The sequence below is a fragment of the Aythya fuligula genome, chromosome 21 (genome assembly GCF_009819795.1).
Source record: "Aythya fuligula isolate bAytFul2 chromosome 21, bAytFul2.pri, whole genome shotgun sequence".
In the NCBI taxonomy this organism is placed as follows: Eukaryota; Metazoa; Chordata; class Aves; order Anseriformes; family Anatidae; genus Aythya; species Aythya fuligula.
Window position 1 is genome coordinate 1,443,076 of NC_045579.1, and position 21,589 is coordinate 1,464,664.

General features: G+C 46.7%; 1 protein-coding gene across 3 annotated transcripts in view; it reads left to right on the forward strand.

Moving 5' to 3' along the window:
• The window catches only part of PAX7 (paired box 7), a 99,313-nt gene that overhangs the window by 66,615 nt on the left and 11,109 nt on the right, over window positions 1-21,589 (forward strand). The window contains exon 8 of one of the 3 annotated variants that reach the window (XM_032201519.1): window positions 21,112-21,177. The exons of the other annotated variants lie outside the window; for them this stretch is intronic. Coding sequence (XP_032057410.1) covers window positions 21,112-21,177 — 66 coding nt within the window. The remainder of the gene's footprint in view (window positions 1-21,111; window positions 21,178-21,589) is intronic. 3 annotated transcript variants of the gene reach the window in all.

Here is a 21,589-nt window from a genome sequence, read left to right on the forward strand (position 1 = left end):
CCACACAATTAAACTGCTACCCAGCATGATTCTTTATTCCCTACCCCTTCCCAGATCTTAGTGAGAAACCTCAGGGTAACCTGAGCAGTTATTTCAGATTGCTTCGTGCTGGGACAGCCTTTGTAGGAAAGAGATCTTGCTCTGAGCGTAGCCTGTTTGAGAATGTGTATGTCACAGGCTGGCCAGCTGCAGCCAGATGAGTCACCTTGCATCTGCCAGGGTGCACTCAGTGGCTGCAGCAGTCACAGATTAGCAGAAAGTAGCTCAGTACCAGGGAGCCGGAGCATGCAGCAGTGAGGTCCCCATCTCTCCCCAGAGGTCGCGTGGGTTAGCAGCAGCTGTCACAGATTCAGCTGGCCTGACTGCGGCTGGGAGCTGCCTCCTGGCTGGCTGATGCCTGTGCCAAAACTTAGCAAAGAGATACAGGCCTGAAGCAAAGCTAAATACAAAGGGTGAGAACCAGAGGTAGCAGTCATCCAGTGGGTGGTTTCTGGCCCTGGAGTCTCACCATTTCTCAAAGCACTGGAACAGAGTAGGTTGTAAAACTAGTGTGTGTGGAGATGGGTGGGATTTCATGAATACCTTTTAAACATTTCCAACTCATTTTCATCCCACAGAGGAGCCGTTTCCCTTTTATCTGAGAATACCTGTCAAATCCAACTAGAGCAAGGCCAGGCACCAAGAGATACTTAGCCAGGTCCTGCTTCACACTGACAGCAAAACAAACTTTGCATCCAACTGTTCTGAAGTTCAGATCTTTGCTAGCTGGGACTCGCCTCTCACTGTGGCTGCTGTAAAGTTTATGACAAGTGGCTCATTGTAGTGGTAAAATCAGTATAACTTCAGATCAACATTTGCCTGATGGTCTTTCAGGAAAGCGGTATGCAGTGTGGGCTGAGGTGGAAGGAAATAAAGTAAATTAGTACCTTACAAGTCAACACAAAGAGAAAAATGAGGGCCACGTTTGACTGAGCCTCTGCTGTTTGTGATGATGGGCAATTCCCTGGGTGCTTTTTAAACAACAAAGAAGTAGGGTCATATTGTATTCTGGGCTACTTTCCTCTCTAGTACATCTCTTCTGCCTCTTAAAATGTCTTCACATTTTTAGAAGGATCCTGTCCACTGCTTCCCCTCCTAACATTTCTGCTTCCTTTTTAGCTCCTGGCCTATTATCTCAAATGTGTCTGATTCACTTGTTCACTGTAGCATGTTGGGGTCTTGCAAGGGGTTGTTGAAAAGCAGAAGATAATTAGTTTATTGCAAATGGCCACTGTCTAGCTGAAGAATATATTGAGGCATAGTTAAGAGTCAGGCGCTTCCTGTGCTTTCATACCATGTTATTTCTGAGAGCACTGACTCTTTCAGCAAACCCACAGGATCACCAGAAGATTAAGACACCTCCAGAAACACTAAGAGCCAAGAGAAACTTGTTCATCATCTCATATTTGTTGCTTTAATTTTCTTGGGGCTTTCAGTGGATTTTTTGCTCTATGAGCAAGTTCACTCCCAGTGTAATGGCAGTATAGTCAGCACAGAGAGTTAATGTGGCTGGAGACTGAAGGTTGGAATCAGGTTTTACAATTTCAGGTTTATCACCATTCCTGGAGGGAGCCTTAAAGGCACAGGTCAGGCTCTGCCTGAAATTTTACGTCCTAAACTCAGGGACATTCTTAGTCTACACAAGCGTAGCACAGTTTCACATTTCCTGACATCATCCCAGGGCTCCAGTTCTTTCCACTGTCCAGGGTAATGTTTTCCTCGGCCCCAGTGGAGTGGGATTAGGGATCATCTGAATCCTTGTCAGGAGCACGCTGGTCCTGGCAGAAGTGTGAGAAGAGCCAGCTGCAGCCTTTTTTGGGAAAACTGGCAATTGGGAAGGACACGATGTTAGCTGGCGAGATGGGAGCAGGCATCGTGGTGTCTGGCTCCAGAGAGACAGCGCTGCTTCCTTCAGTGACATGGATCCTTTCTGTCTAGTTCCCTTTTTTTTTTTTTTTTTTTTTTTTGTTGTTGGAGACACTGTGCCTATAATAAGCATTCAAAATGAGTCTTGCTGGGCCAGGAGAAGGGGAGGGGAAGAAAGAGGGGGAGGAGAGGGTGAGATTTGGGGGGGAGGGGGAAAGGGAGAAGGGGATTTAAATAGCAAAGAATTAGAAAAAAAAAAATCTGATGCAAATCACTAGTAGAGAGAAAATTATGTGCAATTACCCAAGCGATACTGGGCAGCCGTGCCCACCCCAACCAACAAGATCTCATTAACAAGCAGAAAATAAGATTGAAATGGTGTGTAAAAGAGCTGAAAAATGAATTTGAATGCTGCATTTGTCCACAATTACCCCCTCGTTCACACATATTTTATTGCAATTTTTTTATTATTCTTAATCTTTCCATCCCTCAAAGCAGATTGGGAACATCCTGGCATTACAGTTGCTGAGGGAGGAAGCATTAAGGATTCCCCGTTTCCCTGAAAGGAGACCCTTCTCTCACTCGAATTTTAAAGGGTTGGTTTTGGACGGATAAGGATTCATTTCTCTGGCTTATCTTAGTGTAGGAACATGTTCTTCTAATATTCTTTAACCTCTATTGCTCTTGGGTGCCACCCCACAGAAGTTTTTTTTTTTTTAACCTTTCCTCACGGTTTTCTCTACCTCCCTTTTCTACCTCTCCTTTCCTTTTCTCCTACCACTCCTTTTCCACTCCAGGTTTTTTTCCATGTAGTCTCTGCCTTGTTCCCCCGTATGCTGCCTCCTCTGAGTTCCCCCTCCAGCCCCATCTCTCCAGAGGACTGTGATTCCCTCTAATAAAGTTTTTCTCCTTCAGAAGATGGTTTCTGTCCCTATTTTGAGTCACGATTATTCTTTGCACCCTATCTCTACCTCACCAAAGAAGCCTCCCCACAACCTTGTGACAGATTGCATGCAGGATTTTAGGAGGATGAGGCAAACGCATGCTAAAATCCGTGTCCTTTTTTGCCAGGGGCACGGGGGTTCCAGATTTCTCTCCAGGAGAAACTGGCTCTGCTGAGACTGCGTTGGCGTTTTCCCTTGCTCAGTGTCAAATGCAGCTCCGTCTCTCTAAACTTTTAACCTATGTGTCCCAGGAAAGCTGGTGGTTTTTCCACTAAAGTTTCTTTTTTTTTTTTTTTTTTTTTTCTTCTTTTTTTTTATTTAACCAAACAAAGCCCATCTGCTCTTGTCAGTTAGACGCCTCTGCTCCAAGCAGTGGCAAAAGGGGAGAACGGAACATTTTTCTCGTGTGAAAATAGATACGTATTTATTTGCCTGATTCCTCATGATTTTGTTTCTGCAAACAGAGGAATAGGATGGGAGGGGGAAAATTGATATCTGAGGCACCAAAATGCTTTCTGTTCATTTTTCCTCTGCAGTAAAACTATCTTCACCCATGCCGTTTACACCTGACTGTCACATAACTCTGCATGCAAGGAAGTTTGCAGAAACTGCTTTTAGCCCTCACTGGGGATGTGTAGCAAACGAGGTTTCATGAGTTTCCTTGATTTATTTGGATGCTCTGGTCCCATTAAAAACTGATTAGAAACAATTAAAACAGTATCTTATTACCTTAACCCTACTTCTAATGCTCTGGGTGGCACCGGTGGTGTTTGTTCCTGTGTGGTTTCCACACCAGACATTGTTCTCTGTGTGTATTACTGAGATGTTGAAATCAGAGAAACACCAAAGGATTTCAGAGCAAACGGCTCCTGAGCCTTGAGATTGCCAGGAGCTTCACTGTTAACTTCAGATGGCCCAGGATCAGCCCCTGGGACTGCGCTGTTGGTAAACTCAGGTATCAGAGACAGATGAAGTGGGGAGAAAGGGGAATAAGGAGGAAATAGGAGAAGAAATACAGGGGAGGGGGGAAGTGAGGAGAATGATGAGACCAGTGACAACAGGAGGAATAAATGCAGGGAGGTGTGAAAATGTCTGATAAGCCCCCAGACTTAGGAGCAGGGAGCATGTATTTAAGACACCCAAGGCTAAGACGTGAAAATCTGTACCCTAAAATCTTTAAATACTCCTTCCTACCTGAGCCCTGTGCTGTAGCTTCCCATTTTACAGGCGGGTGGGAGCAAAGTGAAAGCCGGGTGGGTGCTGCCGGGGCTGTAATTCCTGCTGACGGCTGAGCAGGGCTGCTGGGGCTTTCAGCTCTGTTGCACCGACTCAGCTGAAATGTTTCTCCTCTGGGTCCTGTCTCTTCTCCACACCGGGGAGGGTGAGAGGGACTTGGCTGGCAGACACAGACTTGGAGGAATCAAATGCAGGATTTGCCCTGCTTTATGATTAATAAGGGAACTCGAGACAAGGCAGGCAGGGCAGATAGAGAAAATGAGAGATTAGCAATTAATACAGCATCCAGCCTGGTGACAGGCATTTCTGAGCGACCTCTGGCATTCAGAGGCGAGTGTTTCGCCACGTGGCTCGAAGAGCTGCAATAACCCAGGGACTGGGGAGCTGGTGCTGAGCTGCGAGAGGAATCAAGGGACTGCAGCAGGGAAAGGCAGCGCCGGAATGAGGGACATGAAATAGAGGGGAAGCTTAAAAGGGAGGAATGCAATAAAAGGAATAATAAGGACTCGGAGGCAGGGGCATACGTGCATGTGCTCGCACGCCTGTGTGCACAAGGGCATCAATGTCCCACGTGTACACACTGTGTGCACACCAGCGTACGTGCCCATGCACTCTGTGTGCCTGTTAAAGTCTGGCAGTGGTGTAACAGCTGTGCTCCAGCTGTGCCATGGCTGTGAAAAGCCATCTATGACAGGAGAAATCTGCAGCTACGAGCTCTGCAATGGGTCAGGCACTAAGCCCAACCTGCCTCCTCTTTTTTCCCCAAAGAGGGGTTGTGGAAAGTATGTTGGGTTCGGTGGGTGTGAGAGAACAGCAGAGATGCAAGGAGGCAGGACAGCCTACCACCACAGGTGTGCACGGTTAGGGGGATATGCCACAACCTCCAGCTTTCCCAGGCCTGAGGGATGCCTTTTGAAAGGGGTTGTTTTGCAGTACAGTTTTTTTTTTCTGTTCACTTCACCATCTACATGTGCTAATGATAAAGGAAACCCAGGCCTTCCCCCATCCTAGAGCCCTCCAGCTGCTGGGATTGCGGACAGCCAGGTTGCAGCATTTTGGGTGAAGGTTTGGGTGAAGGTTTGGGTGAAGAGCAGAGGCGAAAAGATGTAGCCGTGTGTGCAGCAGAGAGATAATGGGGGGGCTGCTGAGTTGTAGGGAATGTGCCACCTAGGGGTCTTCTCCTTGCAGAGCAGTGGAGGTGAGGTGAGATGCAAGATGCTGCTCCCTGCCTCCATCAGACAGGCGTGCACCAGATCAATTTACAGTGAGGGCTGAAGAGCAGAAATCCTAGCAGGGTCTAGGGTGTGCGAGGAGTGAATTGATCAAAGGTGTGGAGGGTCTTAGCTCGCCGCAGTAAGCTGGAGTCAGCCCTTAAGCCTATCCTGTTTGGAGATGAGGGGGATCTTATTTCAGGGAATAAGTACCTGAAAGGGAATCGTGAGCAGCACAGGGAAAAGGGTGGGGAACTGCTTGTTGGCAAAAACAGAAAAACTGCTGGGACCAGCTTTAGAGATTGAAGGGAAGGAGGCAAGGCTGACACCCAGGGGGTAGTTTTGGTGTAGGAATTCACTCACCAAACCAGTGCAGGAGCTGAAACTGATATCCAAGCGTGCAATGCAGGAGGGAGCTCTCACACTGATTCTTGCTTCAGTGCAAAGCTTGGTCTGGGAACCACTGATGTCTGGGGCCAGCTGGGTTGAGGCTCCTTTGGGGAGCTCACCTGTTAGTTTGGGGCAAATATCTGTGTTACTGTTAGTTTTCTGGGGGGACACTGGCAAGGGGATGCTCTGGATAAGAAATGGGAAAGAGGGAAAGCAAAGGCTGGTGTTGTCTGTCTGTCCCCTGAGATCTGGAGCGGCAGAGAGCGCCTCGCAGCCTCCTCTCTCTCTGTCTCTCTCCCAGCTTTTCTTCTCCCTCTCCCTTCCCTTCTTCCTCCCTCTCCTCTCTCCTTCCATTTGATGTGGAGGAGAGCTGTCTGCCACTCGTGCGTCTGTACCGAGAAGGGATCAGAAGTTTCAGCGAGCGCTCAGCGCCTCTCCTTTGATCCATGTCCTGAGGCCTGCTTGACAGCGAAAAAAAGCATGGAGACAAAACGACTCAGTCAAAGTGATTCCTGACAACTGTCTCCATGAGATAAGGAAGCTCTCTGTGTCTTGTTTTTTTTTTTTTTTTTTTTTTTAATACCGCCTCTCCGTTTCCATAAGAAGTGGAGTCACTTTAAACCAGAAGAGCCAGCCAACAGCCAAGCTGTATAGAGAACAGTGCAAACAGAGAGCGCCTAGCTGAGCTTTATCAAGTTTCCTGTCTCCCTTTCCATTCCTTTCCCTTTTTTTTTTTTTTAAAAAAAAACACTCTTTTCCCCATTTTTTTTCCTTCCTTTCTCCATGCTGCATTACCCTCCTGCCTCTAATTATGCAGTTGCAGAGAAAGCCCAGCACGTTTGCAGGTGGCCAGGACATTATTCAGCTCAATCCCAACCACAGGGAAATGCCTGCTTTCCCCGTGAGGGGCTGGGGGGCAAAGAGAAAACCCTGTACATTATCTGACAATAACCAATCCTTTTAGGGATCGGCAGCAGGCCTCATTAATAGTGAGGCATTATGCACCGCTGGCCACTTAAGTGGTCCTTAGAGCTGTTCCCCTGCTGCTGAGCCCCAGATTTTCTTATTATTGTTTTATTTTTCTTGCCTAGTTCATGTCAGGCAGCGAAGTGCCCCCCCCCGCCCCTTCCCTTTCTTGCCTCCAGGTTCCTTTCAGGAATGAGTTTGCAAGGGCTCAGCAACACTAATCCACGCTGGAGGACGCGGGGCTTGGTGTGTGTGTTGGCACACGGGGAGCAGGATGTGTGCCTTGGAAGGAGACTGCGCTTGCAGACGGAATGCTCAGAGGGTCCCCAAACACGTGGGCTTCTTCTGGGACAAACGTGATGTGAAAGGAGAGGGAGCTCATCCAATAGACCAGGATGCTCAGGGCAACCTGGAGACACGAGACAAGACCACTTAATCCAGGTGAGGAGCAGGGGGAAAGCGGATGTGGCAAGTCTTGCCATGCTCCTGCACTCCCCCATCCTTGATTTCATAAAGCTGGAGGGGACCTCAGGTCCGCCCAAGGTGACAAAGCCTTGCAAGGAGTGGGCCAAGAGAGGGACAGATGGCTCGGTGGTCACAGATGGGACAAGGGAACAGCCCCATGCTCTGGCAGGCCCCGGTGATGGGGACACGGATCAGGGTTTGTCCCAGGGATGCAGAGCCTCTTTGCCGGGAAGTTCCTTGTCCCCTCCACTCACCATAATTAGGCTTTTGTTGTAGCGTCTGCTCCAAAGTCAAACTCCATTAGCATGCAGGATGGGGGGTGGAGGGGATGAGGGGAGACACGGAGGGGGAGATTCCCTTCCCCCCAGAACTGCGCTGTGCTGCACTGATAAACAGTAAATATCGGGGAACAGGATTTCCACATTATCTGAGCGCGGCAGAAAATCAAAATTTCAGTCTAAATCCGAGGAGACGAGGCTCATAAGCTCCTCCAGCTGATACAGAAGCCGAGCCCAGCCGACAAGGCTCAGGAGGCACAAAATAACATTTTTTCGTTCAAAAAAAAAAAAAAAAAAAAAAAGAAAGAAAGAAAAAAGAAAAAGAAAAAAGAATGAACAAGGGGAGAAAGCAAGAAATATTTGTGGGCTGACTGCAAGAAGGGGAAAATAGATGGTGCAAAGCAGAGCATTGTCTGATGTTGCAACCCTTTTCTACAAGGAAATAAATACCCTGGTGTATTGAGGATGGGGAAGGGGTTGGACACTGCCCATACAATGAACTTTCCAATCGGCAGCTCTGGCTCAGCAGAGTGTTGCTTGGGGATCGACCTGTAGGACACTGACAGCTGCTGGAGGATGATGGCAAACCTTTAATTAGCGATTAGAGTGTGCAGCTGAGCACAAATCCAGCCCCGAATTAGGAGCCACATGGGGTCTCCCCAGACCTAAAAGCCAGCACAGGATTCAGCAACTCTGTTGGGAATGTGGGTCCAACAGCTCTACTGAAGCTGTGGGGGCTGCTTGTGCTGCTGGCACCTCTGTGCCCTGCAGGAGGCACCTTGGTGGGCACCACCTCCTGCCATGGGACACGCAGGCTGCAGCAAGGAGAAGGAGGTGGGGCAGTGGTGGCCTGGGGGATCACTTTCCAAGGGGACATAGGGCTCCTTAAAAATGGGCAGCAGTGGTGAGAGCCAGGTCGCTGATGCAGGAGAGCTGGGCTGGAGGGGATCGTTGGTATTGCAGCAAAATGTGACGCTGTCTTGCCTGCTTCTAAAGGCATTTGCTCCGTCATTGTGTGGCATGATTTTCCAGCACCTTCTTCTCTCCCAGGAAGCAGGGTGACTTCAACACCAGATAGGGCTGGCACTCCTAGGGCGTTCAATTTAGCCACATACCATCCCCCAGATGTTTTTGCATCATTGGCTGGAGCTGTGTTCTGTTTCCTCATCTCTTCTATGCATGAGTCTCTACAAAAGCACTGCTCACTGCAGCATCCATACCTCCAGGCTTTCAGCCCAAGGGAATGCAGTTCAGCCACATTTCTGTACAGCACCCAGTGCAGTGAGGCTTAGAACTCTCCCTGGGGCCTCACAGTCATTGCTGCTTGGAGCAATGGAGAAGAAAAAGCAGGACCAATTGTGGAAAATGCTTTCTTGGTTCCCATAGCAGCCACTTCTGTCCTCTTACTCCCATCACAAGACCACAGGCTCACTAAAACTCAGGAAGCAAATCAACTCCTTGCTCTGAGCTGCTGTCCTAGCTCTCAGTCTCTGCCCAGCTCCCATGAATGTCCTTTCCCTTTTTCATTTTTGTGCCCATTTGTAAAGTGTTTTCATGTAGAGAATTTTAGGGTCTATGTTGCAGCTCCAGGAGGCTTCTAGTATAAACTCTGTCCAGGGGACATCTTATAAGATGCTGTCACCAGTATAAGATGTCCCAACACATCATGCATTGGCTCAGATCTTCTTCCATATTCTTCTCTCTTCAGTATTGAACAGCTGGAGAAGGCTAGTTTCCCTGAAGCATTTGTCCTTTCCTTTCCCTCAGGTGTTTACACAGATGCTCCTGAAGTCCTAAGTCCTAATCCTATACCTTAGGACTGGTATTTGAAGATCCCTTGGCAGGCATTCAGGGCTCTCTTCTGCTGTTTAGCAGCTAGCACTGCCTTGGTTTGACCACTAGTCAGTACAGTTTTGGCCTCTGTTAAGTACAAGAAGGGTTGATTTAACACTGAAACATGTGCTGTACTGCTAAACAGCCCACACCGATGCATTTGATATACCTCATCCAAAACAAAGCCCATCCAGGGGACATATAGAAAGGCATGGGAGTATTTGACTTTAATTGTCTCCAGCATCTCTGAATATGCAGCCTGTTGCCTACAGCACTGAGCCTCAGGCAGTTCTTGCTCTTGGCTTGTTGGCCAACCCCTTGTGTGCTGTTTTGTCTCCCCATCACATCCAAGTCATTCATCAGCTCTCTGACTGAATTCTGCCACCAGTGCCAAAAGATTGCTGGTCCCTGCATCAGCCCCACCAGCTATGACCTCTTTCTGCTTCCTCCACCTCTTATAACCCAGCTCCCACACCTCTCCTTGCCTGCTCCCCTTGCTTTATTTCACCTGGGGTCTCAGAGCTGTGGCCCCGACAAGAGGGTTTCTCCAGCCACTCAAGAGCCGCAGGCTTGTCTGGAGGGCGAGAGGTCAAGCACTAGCAAGTGTTTCCATTTAGTTCCAGATACCAGCCTGACAGGTGGGTGCCTCTTGATTAATTCCCAGCTCCCCTAAATGATCCCCTCATCATGTGCTGTGGTCCTGTTCAAGCCTAGGCAAAGTTGGTGGAGGAAAAGAAGGTATTGAGATGCTTTAGGCACTCTCCATTCTGGCTCTTGCAGTGGCACCATGGCCTGGAACAGTTGCTGATCTGCACCTTCAATACTCATGGTGCTGGTGGTACTTTCCAGTAAAGGTGCATGTTCAGAAAGTACAGCCAGAAGCCTTCAAAGCCCCCAGTGCTCTCAGCTCAGCTGCAGCAATTCAGTCCTGAACTAACCTCATCTTCCTGCTCATCTACAGTGTCCAGCAAATGTCTGGCTGAAACTGATACTACCTCAGGAAAATAAGGATTTGGGATCAAGGAAGCATCCTCAGCACCTGATTTTACCTTGGTGGGCTCTGAAGCAGTTTGTGTGTAACATGTGGTGCAAGGTCTGGCTGCTGCTCCGTGCATCGGCTTATTCGCTCCTCCTGGCCAGGAGAAACCCTCTTTATCTAGGTTCCAGTGCTAAGGAGCTCTCATTCCCAGTTTCTCTCTTTCTCTCATTCTCTCTTTCACATACACTGCTTTATAACTGTGCCCAGAAATGTTGGAAATCTCACAAGAACATGTCTGCATACATCTGTAATGGAGAATTCCCAAGGTTTATGTAGCTGAGTGAATTTCAGAGGGCAGATAACTTCTGTTTACCCAGTTAATGCTCTGTGAGGTCCCTGTGAAGGTTTCCGTGAAAGACTTTAAGAGTGGGATGGTAACTTAATGGTCGTAGCAGAGGACTGGAAGTTCTGAGAAGTATATCCCCTGTGAACAACTTGGTTACCCAACCTTTCCTCATCCACATAACAGGGAGAGTTCACATGGCTCTGTCATGCAGGAGAAAGGAGAAGCTAAAATCCCAAAGGGCTGCAGTCCACACTGAAGAGCAGGGAAGGACAAATCCAGTGTCCTATAGGTGTTACAGCCTCAGGAGCAGGAAAACATCCAGCACAGCCAAGGTCCTAGAGAAGCAGCCAATGCCTGAGCACTATTTTTTTTTTTTTAATGAAATAATAACAATAAACAAGATAAAATTTTGCTTGTCTGCATCTCTTGCTTATTCAAATACCTCCAATTTCACCGTGCATCTGATATCAGCTCCCAGCATCTCCTTGCCTCAGTGCTTGGGTTATATGGAAAGAGAGAGAGGGGGAGAAAAACTGCAAGCAAAATAAAAGCCAGTATCTGACAGAATCTCTCCTGGGGATCTCAGTTATTAAAAAAAAAAAAAAAAAAAAAGGAAAAAGGAAAAAAAAAAAGAAAATCATTTTTCTCTTAGCTGGTGTTTGTTAAATGTGCAGGAGCCATAGGCAAATTTTTGCTAATTTTGTGCATGCTTTTATCATACTGGTGATTCACTGGCAGCTTTATCCTCCGATAAGTGGATTAGTTGTTGAGCTAAACAAAAAGGTGTTTGACAACCAGGAAGCTCTAAAGAACATATTTGTTTTCCAAATAATGGAGCTGTGTTTGTTGCTCAGTGCAGTGTGGGGTGTTGTTGTGAATTTCATTAGCCGAAAGGAAAACCCTCAAAGCTTTTCTCCCTTACACAAGGCAGTAGTTCACTAAGAATATCTCCCTATTATCAGTGGCAGGTTATTTTTATTCATTTGCTTTGGTCTAGCAGCTTGGCCCTGGAGTGATGCTGGTTTGGTGGGAGAGCACGTCACCTTTTGGTGGTGGGACCAACTTCATTCGGGGTGACCCGCCAGGCAAGAGGAGCAGCAACCCCTGGGTGCTGGGGTGTCGGGTTGTGTGGCTGGGCGAAACCATTCCTGCCCCCTTTGGGTGTGCTAACCTTGTGGGCTTGTTTGCTGCTGTCTCAGACCACAAGTTATTGCAGTTCCTCCAGCAAAGAGTAGGCAGCATGGGTCTGCTGGATGGTTAGCGGGGCCCTGTGGCTTTATAACTAGGCCCTGGTTTGTAGGGCTGGGAGCTAAACTGAGGGTACAGAGATATAAATTGATCGAGTAGAAGAAAACGGGACTACAATAATGAGGTTAGCTTTATCTAAGACTTTCATCGTAATATCTTAGCATCTCATCATCCTGGGATGTGTTTCTTCTCACGGTTCCGTGGGGAAGGTTGTTATCTCCACGACTGAGAACAGAGACACAGGGTTTTTATCTTGCTTAAATTTAGACTTTTAAGGTAGGAACCTTATCACCTGAGACTTTGGGTGTAGTCAAAGCTCCCTGCTCTAGCCCAAAAGGCCTTCTCTGTACAAATGCTTCCATTTTTAGTAACTGCATAATTGTATGCAATTGCATGTTTATTTTCCGCAGTCCTCCCCTCCACCCTCCCTGCTGAGACACCTGCAGCTCTTTGGCTGTATTAGTGAAGGGCCTGGGAGGTGGTGGGAAGGTTTACATCGGGGCCGTTGAGAGCACAGTGGTAGTCGCACTGCTTGGTCTCTCGCTATTTTCACTTAGGGAATTTCCTTAAAAAAAAAAAAAAAAAAAAAAAGGTGTTTTTTCTGTCTAGTAGTGCTCAATGGACCTTCCTTCCATGTACTTTTCCAGTCTCCTTTTTGATCCACACAGCTGCTGCTTCGTGTGGCAAGGAGTCCCGCAGGCCGATGCTCCACCGAGTGAAGCAACGCTTCGTGCACTTTGGTTTTCACCCCTACTCCCTTTATTCAATGGAAGTGATGGTGAATAGTCTGGTGATACTCACTCTTTCCCCATCATTTGTGATTTCTTAAGCTGCCAGCAAATCTCCAGAGCCTGGGGAAGCAAGAGATGGATTCCAGCCCACCTTCACCAATGCTGTTGATGGTGCGGTGGCTTTTTTTCCCCCTTGCTCAGGTCACAGCAGCCTTGCATGATGCCCTGTGGTGAGCCATGCCCTAGGAAGGAGTGACGGGGGTTTGTAGAAGTGCAGAATGATGTGGGCTTATACAAGTGTGTTTTTCTTATGGGCAAAGGTTAGAAGAGCCAGCTCAGGCTCACAAATCTCTGTGGATGCTACTGATAGCAATGGGAGATGTGTCTCCTGTGGAAATGAAGCATCTTTTTGCATTCTGATGCTGAACCGCATGTTTTCCAGTGTTCTTTTGAAATATAGACAACCTTGGTGATATGAGGAACTTAATCCCAGTGCTTGAAAGAGATAGCTCCATCCCATCTGATGTTTTTAGGAGCCCACAGAGATGGAAGGGTAGCCAGCCACGCTGTTTTCATCCCTTCAGCTTTACTCACATGACTGCCAGACGTGAATCCAGGAAAGCTTGTTTTCCCCTTGCAAGGGGCTAAAAGCAGCATGTTTTTTTCCCCTGACAGCCGATTGCAGCCCCTGGCTGGGAGGGCGACACGAAGAGGGAGGGAGCATGGTGCTGTGACAGGGGGGAGGGCTGCGAACAGACCTGCAGTTGCCAGCAATTGCGCTCGCAGCTCTGGCATAGATGAAATGAAGGGAGGGAGGGAAGAAAGGGGGGAAAATGGCAGTCGAAGAGTGAAAGGTCCCCAGCTGGCTGTTAGTGGCATCTGCACTCGGAGTACAGACTCCAGCTGAGAGCTATTTCACTATTTATTTACATGTAATTATTGCTATGAGGTGCAGATATTAACACTGTCAAGAGCAATTTGCCCTGACATTTTTCACTTGCTCTGTTCCCTGACGTTTTGGGTTTGGTGGGATTTTTTTTCTCTCTCTCTCTCTCTCTTCATCGCACAGATTCAGTTTTGGTAGCGCAGGGACCAGGCTTTTTAATCCAGTGCCCTTCGCAACTCATTAAACTTTGAAATTTAATTTTGTCCGGAGAGGAGCCGGGGCGCGTGGAGCGCCTCCCGCCCCCTTCTCCCCATGCTCTCGCACCCGCCACCCATCTACAGCAGTTCAAGCATTTCCACTCTAAACAAACCAAATTTACCGGTTGCCGCGTTTTCAATTGGAATGCAATCTCCAGCATTAACCTTTGCTTTCGACGCTGCATTTAAAGCACAGAGAAAGGTGCCCAACCGTTTATTAGGGGGAGAGTTTGAAAGTGCATGTAAAGGGGAGTGAGAGAGAGAGAAAGCAAATGCAGAACAAATATTTTTTGAACCAGAGCTCAGACCAGCATCAAAATCACAACCCATTTCAGAAGGTGGGTTAGGACCAGTTACTGCTTCCTACCTCTCTAAACCCCATTTTTTCCCTTCCCTTCTCTCTCCTCCTGTCTAAGGCATCTGAATTCAATAGCTTGTGACACTTTAAATTAAGACTTCCGGCCTACACTCAAGCCCTGATTTAATGAGACAGTTGTTGTATGTCATCTAATAAATACCAATTGGGCATTAGAACTTATTTGCCAAGCAGGAGCAGTGATGTGACAGGCACAACTCACCGCAGCCTGCTTTTTTCTCTGCCAATATGGTGCTTGTAATCATTTAGCATTTGTTTAATACACAATAGACCATATTCCTCCCGCACAGAGCTCCCCTGCCCAGTGATTTGCTCTCCTGTCATATAAACCAGAAGGAAAAAGCTAGGTGTATACCGGAGTCTACAGGACAGTGCTGGGCTGTGGTGGGGAGAGAGTATGCCGTGTGTAGGGAAGAAGTAAATGCTGAATATTTCTTCAATGTCTGTGCAAGTCAAATTTTCAGCAGGGATTAGTAATTCCCATTCCTCCATTTTACCTGCAGCATCTTAGGCCATTTTTTGCTTCTTAGAGTTGGGCAGGGGAATTGATTCAGGGGTATGATACCTCACCTTCTTTCTTTTTCTTCTGAGTTTGCTTTCTTGGGGTGTGAGTAGTAGGAGAGCCAGGCTTGATGGGAGATAGCAAGTCCCCAGATCTGATACATCTGCCATTTTGAGGATTTGGGATCTTGTTTCTTGTGTTGTGCAGGGTCTTGCACAGTGGTACATGCCCCTAGACTGCAGCAATTCCATGTCACTGCAGCAGAAATAGGTAGCAATAAGAATGGCTTCAGATTACAAGATGCTGTCACATATCTGTAACAGGCTCACCCTGCAGCTGAGTGGGTAACTGAGATGACCAGGGATGAGGGGGCAGGTTGCTGGGACATTTTGCAAAGAGCAGAATAGTGCCATTTCATTCAACGCTCTCTGGAGAGTTTCTTTTTCTGTTGTAAGCAAAGGGACAAAATTGTTTCAATTGGATATTTTATTTTAAATATACTTTTGTTACAAATTGCAGCCTTTATTTTATTTTGATCTTTCAAAATCAAAAGTTTGTATTTTCACTTGCATCCATCACCCATTCCCTTTCCATTTCCATTTATGCTATTTGAAAGTCTTTCTTTCATCTAAAAGAAACGGTTGTTTATCTTTTTCATAACATTTTTTCATCACCTAGCGACCCTTCGTAAACCACTTACAAAGGGACCTGCAGTGTAATGCAGAAGCTTAGTAGTATGTTTATTACCACAGGCTGCATGTTTAAATGTGATCAGAGCCCAGTATGGAAACTCAACATTTTCTATTCTTAGCTCTTTCTCCCCATGTCTCTCTGCCTATCACCTTTCTTGGTGTCAGTGAGAGCTGATGAAACTGTTCCCACCTTTGTAAAGCTTTCTTATATTGCCAGGGGGAGTCCTGTAGAGACACTAAGCAATTAGCATCTAACGTTTTGATATTCTTCTCGTTTCTCTGCTTAATTTAGTACAAAGCAAGGCTGTCAGGAATGAGGACATCAGCCTTGGGTTTGGGATGATCAAATTCCTGCTCCCCCATAAACTTTGGTGCAGTCTCAAGTTATCGGCCTTTATTGGGCTCATTTTTCCACTTGTAAGGTGAGAGGTGGCAGCCCTGCTCTGCCTGCTGCTTGGGATAAATACATGGGAGTTGCCTAGACCATAGAAATGAGACACATTTCTGCTTTTCTCCTGGCCGTGACTTTGGATAGCCTGTGCTGTGTCCTGCTGCCTTCTGGGGGGGCTGAAGGGTCGCGATGCTCAGTCCTCGCTGGAGTCAGGTTGGGGGGGGCTCGCAGCCTCTGCTCCCTCATTCAGCAAGATTCAGACTCATGGGCCTTCTTGCATGGAGAAGGAGGTTTTGCTTCCCACATAATGACATGGGGATAGTTAGTTGGTTGTGGTGTTTATGACAAGTGACCAAAATGCACCCACAAAGCTCAGGAACCAGATGGAACATACATTAATTCCTGTTTTGCTTAATCTTGCACTTTTTAAAGCAACCTCACAATGGGGCAGGCATGGGAGGAGACAGAACGTGTGGGTTTTCTGAGGATCCTACACCGAGACAGTGATCTGAACCCAGAGCAAAGCTTAGGGCAAGTAAGACCTGCGCAGTGCTCTGGGTTCGACATCCTGACCAGCTCCTTTCTGCTTTACCCATGGCCTCAGCCCCTCATCCTCCCCCCCCATCCCCAGGATCCCAAACTTTCTGCCAATGCCTCGATTCCTCAATTCCAAAGTGAGGCTGGAGGGTGTGATCTGGCCCTCTCTGAAGGGTGCACGTTGAAAGGGGGGAACTGTGCCCAGGGCTGCCGAGCCACTCTCCAAGCTCTCCCCAAGCCGTCACAGCCAGGGACCGCTGGTGTTGTCAGCGCTGCCGGGACTTAACACGTTGTGAGATATGGCAGCTTGTTTGCACGGGTGTTAACCAGCCTCTCCTGTCCCCTTCTTGTCACTGCCCAGTCCCTGCCACAGCCAATCTGTGTCCTAATCTCCATCGATTAACAAGAAACACTTTCGCCCCCTCGCCGCGCCCCCCACCGATACAGGCACCCACCCTGAAGCCTTGATAAAGAGGAAAGAACCCCCCCAGCCTCGACCCTCTCCCCCTTTACTTTCCACTAACTCAGCGCAACCAATTAGGCATCTGACACCCGTACTGGCTGACAAATTGTTTCTGTCATCTGCTTTCTGTCTTTCATTAAACGAGAGGCGGAGGGGGGAATCGAGAAGGGAGGGGGGGGCTGGGAGATGTGATCTCCCATGCTTAGCGAGGCCAGATACATTAATTACAAAACGGCCATTTGCAGCATGAAAATGCATTAATTAAATTTATGCAATCATTATCTTTAAATAGTCATATCTTTAAAATAATCAGCCCTTCCTGAGTCTTCCCTCTCCTCCGCTAAGTATCTCTAATCCCTTTTCCACCATTTATCTCTGGATCAGCAGTGGCTTGTGTGATTTAAACTTCTGCATGCAGGAGATGCCTTAAAAACTCCGCTCAAGTAATGCAAGGGTGTGATACCTTTACTCTTCCTCTTGGCTCCACAGGGAGGAGGACGGGCGAGGGGCACAACTTGACTCAGCACCTTGGAAGATTTGCCATTTTCAAGTCTTTCAGTCAAGATATTTTCCTAAAAGAGATTTTGTAGCTCGGTCAGGAGTTGTGGGGTTAATGTACAAAGTTCCTTGCATTTGTACTGGAGAGCAAGGAATGTTTTGGTTTATGTACCCATTTAGTAAACGTGTTACTGTTTTCTTTTGGAAGAGGTTTAGTTTTAATGAGGTACTGACCCTTCCCTTTGGTGCGGGTATAGTTTTGCCAGCAGACAGCTACTTTTCATCAACATATATTTTTCTTCTTAAAAGTCACTTAGTTCAAGGCAGTAAACAATGTTAATAGGAAAAGCAAGGTTTTAAAGGTAAGCATTTTACTACTCTGATGTTTGAGAGTGCTTCTCAGTGGCTTTGTATTATAATTGTAAAAAATACTTTATTTTGGAGTGCTGCCAGACATAGCCACAATTGAACTGAATTGTGCTAGATAAATAAGAAAGAGACACAATTAATGATGCATTACCCCAGGAGTTTCTTTTATTTTTATACTTTATTGTTCCAAGGCTTCACCTGTTTGTGATGGCTAATCAAATAACCATTGCAAACTGATCAAGTTTTGTGCTGCTCCTCAGCAGACCCCAGGTGCAGAAATGCTGAAACACCCGGGGAAGAGGTAATCTCATCCCCTGCTTAAGTAAGCACCTATAACACCACAGGAAAACTCCAGTCCAAATAGCTTTTAGAGAGCTGGAGGACTCAAAGAGGGATACTTATCTAAACTCAAATCCTTTAGGGCTTTCTTATCACTTCTGGTTAAAGATTTTGTTCTGCTCTTTGTGCGTCTGCATCGTTTTTAATAAATCTTACATGTTTGGTTTTTTTTCCCTATCAGTAATGCCTAGTGGGCCAATGTCCAATTAGATGGGAGCTGATGTAGTGCTGTTTGGCTCCAAACCTCATGTTGTGTTCAGCCAGTCACTTGCTCAGGATTAAGACCAGGTAGAATTTGGGGGAGGATTTGGTAGTCACCAAATCCTGCCAGATTTCTCATGTCTGAGGGGCAGAAATGAGCTCTGGCATTTCTGAAACAGAAGCAGACAGTAGCTTATCCTACACAGCAAAGTCCCCTCGGCAGCCCAAGCATCCCCAGCCTCTTCAAGAAGTGCATTATGAAAATATAAGCTACTTGGATCCAGCACAGCATGAATTTAGTATAAAGGTGATTAACTTAGTGTAAAGGTGATTATAAATAACGGATACAAAGGGCTCAATTTTTCCTGGGCCATCTCTGAAAATGGGCATTTATGGAGAGGAAGGAAAAGATTTACCATTAAAAAAAAAAAAAAAAAAAAAAAAAAGGAAAAGGTTGTTGTGCTAGAACATCATAACTGTAAGGGTAATCCTTTATTTAAGTTACTGTTCTCAGCAAAGATACCAACTTTCTTCTGTCTTCTCACCTTTTTATTTGCACTAATGCCTCCACACCATTGGCTCCAGACCATGGTGGACACAGCTCCATTGTCCCACCGTTCAGATCCTAAAAGGTTTGGGGCTCATGTTTGGCAAAAGCAAGTAGTTCCCTGTCTTTAAAAATCCCACACTGCTCCCTAGCAGCAGAGAGAAGTCCAAGGGGAAAGCACATAACACTGCGTAGGGCTGCAGGAGGCATTTCCCTGGATTCAGGAGCTGTCGTTTTCCTGCAGGTGAGGGAAGGCGAGGTCCTGACTTTACAAATTCATCCCTGCACTCTTGGACAGTACCAGGGGATTGTTCATTTATTGGGGTGAGGTGAAAAGAGAAACCCTCACCTTAAAAAAGGCACCGACCCTCCTCCGGAAGGCTGGGAACTGGGAGAGGAAGTGAACAAGCAGCAGAGGAGCTGGGATTAGGAAGCACTTCTGATTTTCCTTCTTCCATTCTTCTGCCAGCTCAAGTTATTAAGTGTTTGGTGCGCGCCTAGCTAGCACTGCACTTGCTGAACTTATCAGGGTTATTTAATCTCCCCATGACCTCTCCGTATTTACGGTGGGAACCCTGGAGGCATTGGCTTTGCTTAACTGGTGTATCTTACACTGCAGCTAAGCTGGACCTTAACTGATTACAGCCCTCGATTGATCAGAGAAAGAGGGAGGGGAAGAGAAAGAGGAGTCCTCCAGCAGATACGCAGGACTATCAGTGCACCAAGCAGTTTCGCCTGGGGCTGGGATATGCCACTCGGGGATTTCTTTGTAGTGCAGCTCCTTTCACATTTATAGAGGCTCCCCTCCACTCTCCAAAAAGAAAGAGACAGAGAGAGAAAAGCAGACGAGGGGGGGCATGGAGCAGGCTCAAAGGATCTCAGGAAATCTTGTTTCGAAGCAGTAAGTCAGCACCCGCACTCCATTACCAGTGTCCGCAGGGGGTTGTGATAGTGAGCGAGCACAGATCAGCTTAGCTGGGAAATGGGAAAATAAATAAATAAAGCGAGGGAGAGAAATGGAAAGGGAGGAGGGGAAAAGGAGACCTTTCTGTGAATTTTGGCTTGTCTTTGTTAGTCTCTGCTGGTGTGGGGCTGCTGACAGGAGAGCCGGCTCAGTGGGGAATGACAGAAGTTCATAAAACAGTTTTAATTTGCTGGGACTTAGCTATACTGCATGATCTCCCCATCCTGCCATTGTTCATGTCAGGCAGATGCACAGCAATAGGTTTAGGGCTGATATGGTAGGAAACCTTTGTATGTGTTTGTTTATTTCTTGGTATTTTAAATCTCTCACCCAGACCTGAAAAATGTTCATTCCCCACCTGTCATCAGCATGTCTGAGATTACCCAGAACTGGATTGATAGTTGCAAAATAAGACACAAGGATCCCCAACCCAACCCATTTCCAAAGCCAAACCTAAGCTGGGTCCTTCCCAAGGCTTGAAAATGTTCAGGAATTCCATTTTTCCATGGTTGTGCCTTTCTGCTTTCTCATTTGAGATGATTTTGTGAGTTCCAAAATGCCACAAGCAAGATTCATCTTCCTGCAATTAATACCCTCTGTAAAGGTGCCCAGAGATGCTCCATATCTCAACAAAGCAATTTTCCCATGGAGGCTTTCCTTTCCAGTGTATTCACTTGGTCTTCACTGGGAAACATGGAAACATTTTCTGGAGTAAAACAGAATTAGGGTAGAGTTTGCTTGTGTTTTGTTTTGTTTTGTTTTTTTTTAGTGCGGTTAACTACCTGGAAATAAGGAAGATGGGGTGGCTTAGATCACCACCCAGCACATTTGGGAAGCACCGACTTTCTTTTGGTTTTCTCTATAAAGTGTCTTAGCAATTACAAAAATTTAATCAGGAAAAAACACTTCAAGCTTAGGTAACATAAAGCAAATAAAGATGTTGATGTAAAGCACAAACAGCCCATTTTCAGACAAGAAATATTCAGCAGTGCCTGAAAATCAAACCCCGACAGTTTCAACATGGCACAGCACTAGTTAGCCTGCAGGCTTGAGTCTCTCCTGTTTCTGAAAGGGGTGAGTCCTGTCTTTTGATTTTTCTCATTAATGAATTTGAAAGCCATAGAACTGGAACCTCCCTTTAACTCCAACAGCTTATGCTAGCACAGCATGTCTTTTTGTTTCCTCTCTGGTTATCCAGAGTTTTAGAAACTTTAGCATCTGTTTTTACAGAAGTGATAGTAGAATTTGGTGCCCTATCACAAGGGATAGCAGCTCCTGTTTCTAGATCAAGTGGTTCCTATTCACAGTGATGCCTGCCCTCTTCCCTCCAAATTACACTTCTGCTGCAAAGTTCCTTATAGCCCTTACTGGATGTATAACCCCATGGTACTTCTGGTTTCCTTATGGTATTTCCACTGCAAGAAGAGCCCATTTCTCTTTCTAGCCCATCCCGGGTTAAGCAATTTCTCTTACCATTACAGCTAAGACCTTCCCATTCTTTTGTATAGCTTAGAAACTTTTCTTTAGACCTTCTCCATAATTTGTACATCTCTACAGAAGCAGGGTGCCCAAAACAAGATGCAGTGCTCCAGGTGGAACCTCACCATAGCCTTGAACAATCAGGTAATAACTTCCCATCGCCTTTTTTTTCTAATCCTCCCCTTGTGCAGCCTGCGTTGGCCTGCTTTGCTGCAGCTCACCATTGCATCCCCAGCTCCATCTCATCACCAGCATCTCCCCAAGCCCTCTCCATCTTGAGTGTGTGGCAGATTGTCATCCATCAAGTGACCAGGGTCGTCTTAGGACACAAATGCTCATCTCAGTTTCACCTGCTGTGTCCTAGACTACTCCCCTATTGTGCTGAAACATCCTTCAGATGTTTTAAGTCACTGAAAGGCATTGACAATATTTCTGGTTTTACTGTTCACTGGCAAACCGTATCACAGTTCAAGCACAGACCTGTAGTAACTGTTTCTGATCACTTTGAAGGGGTCCAGTATGGTCTGTCCCATACTTACCAGAAAGGATTCAGAAA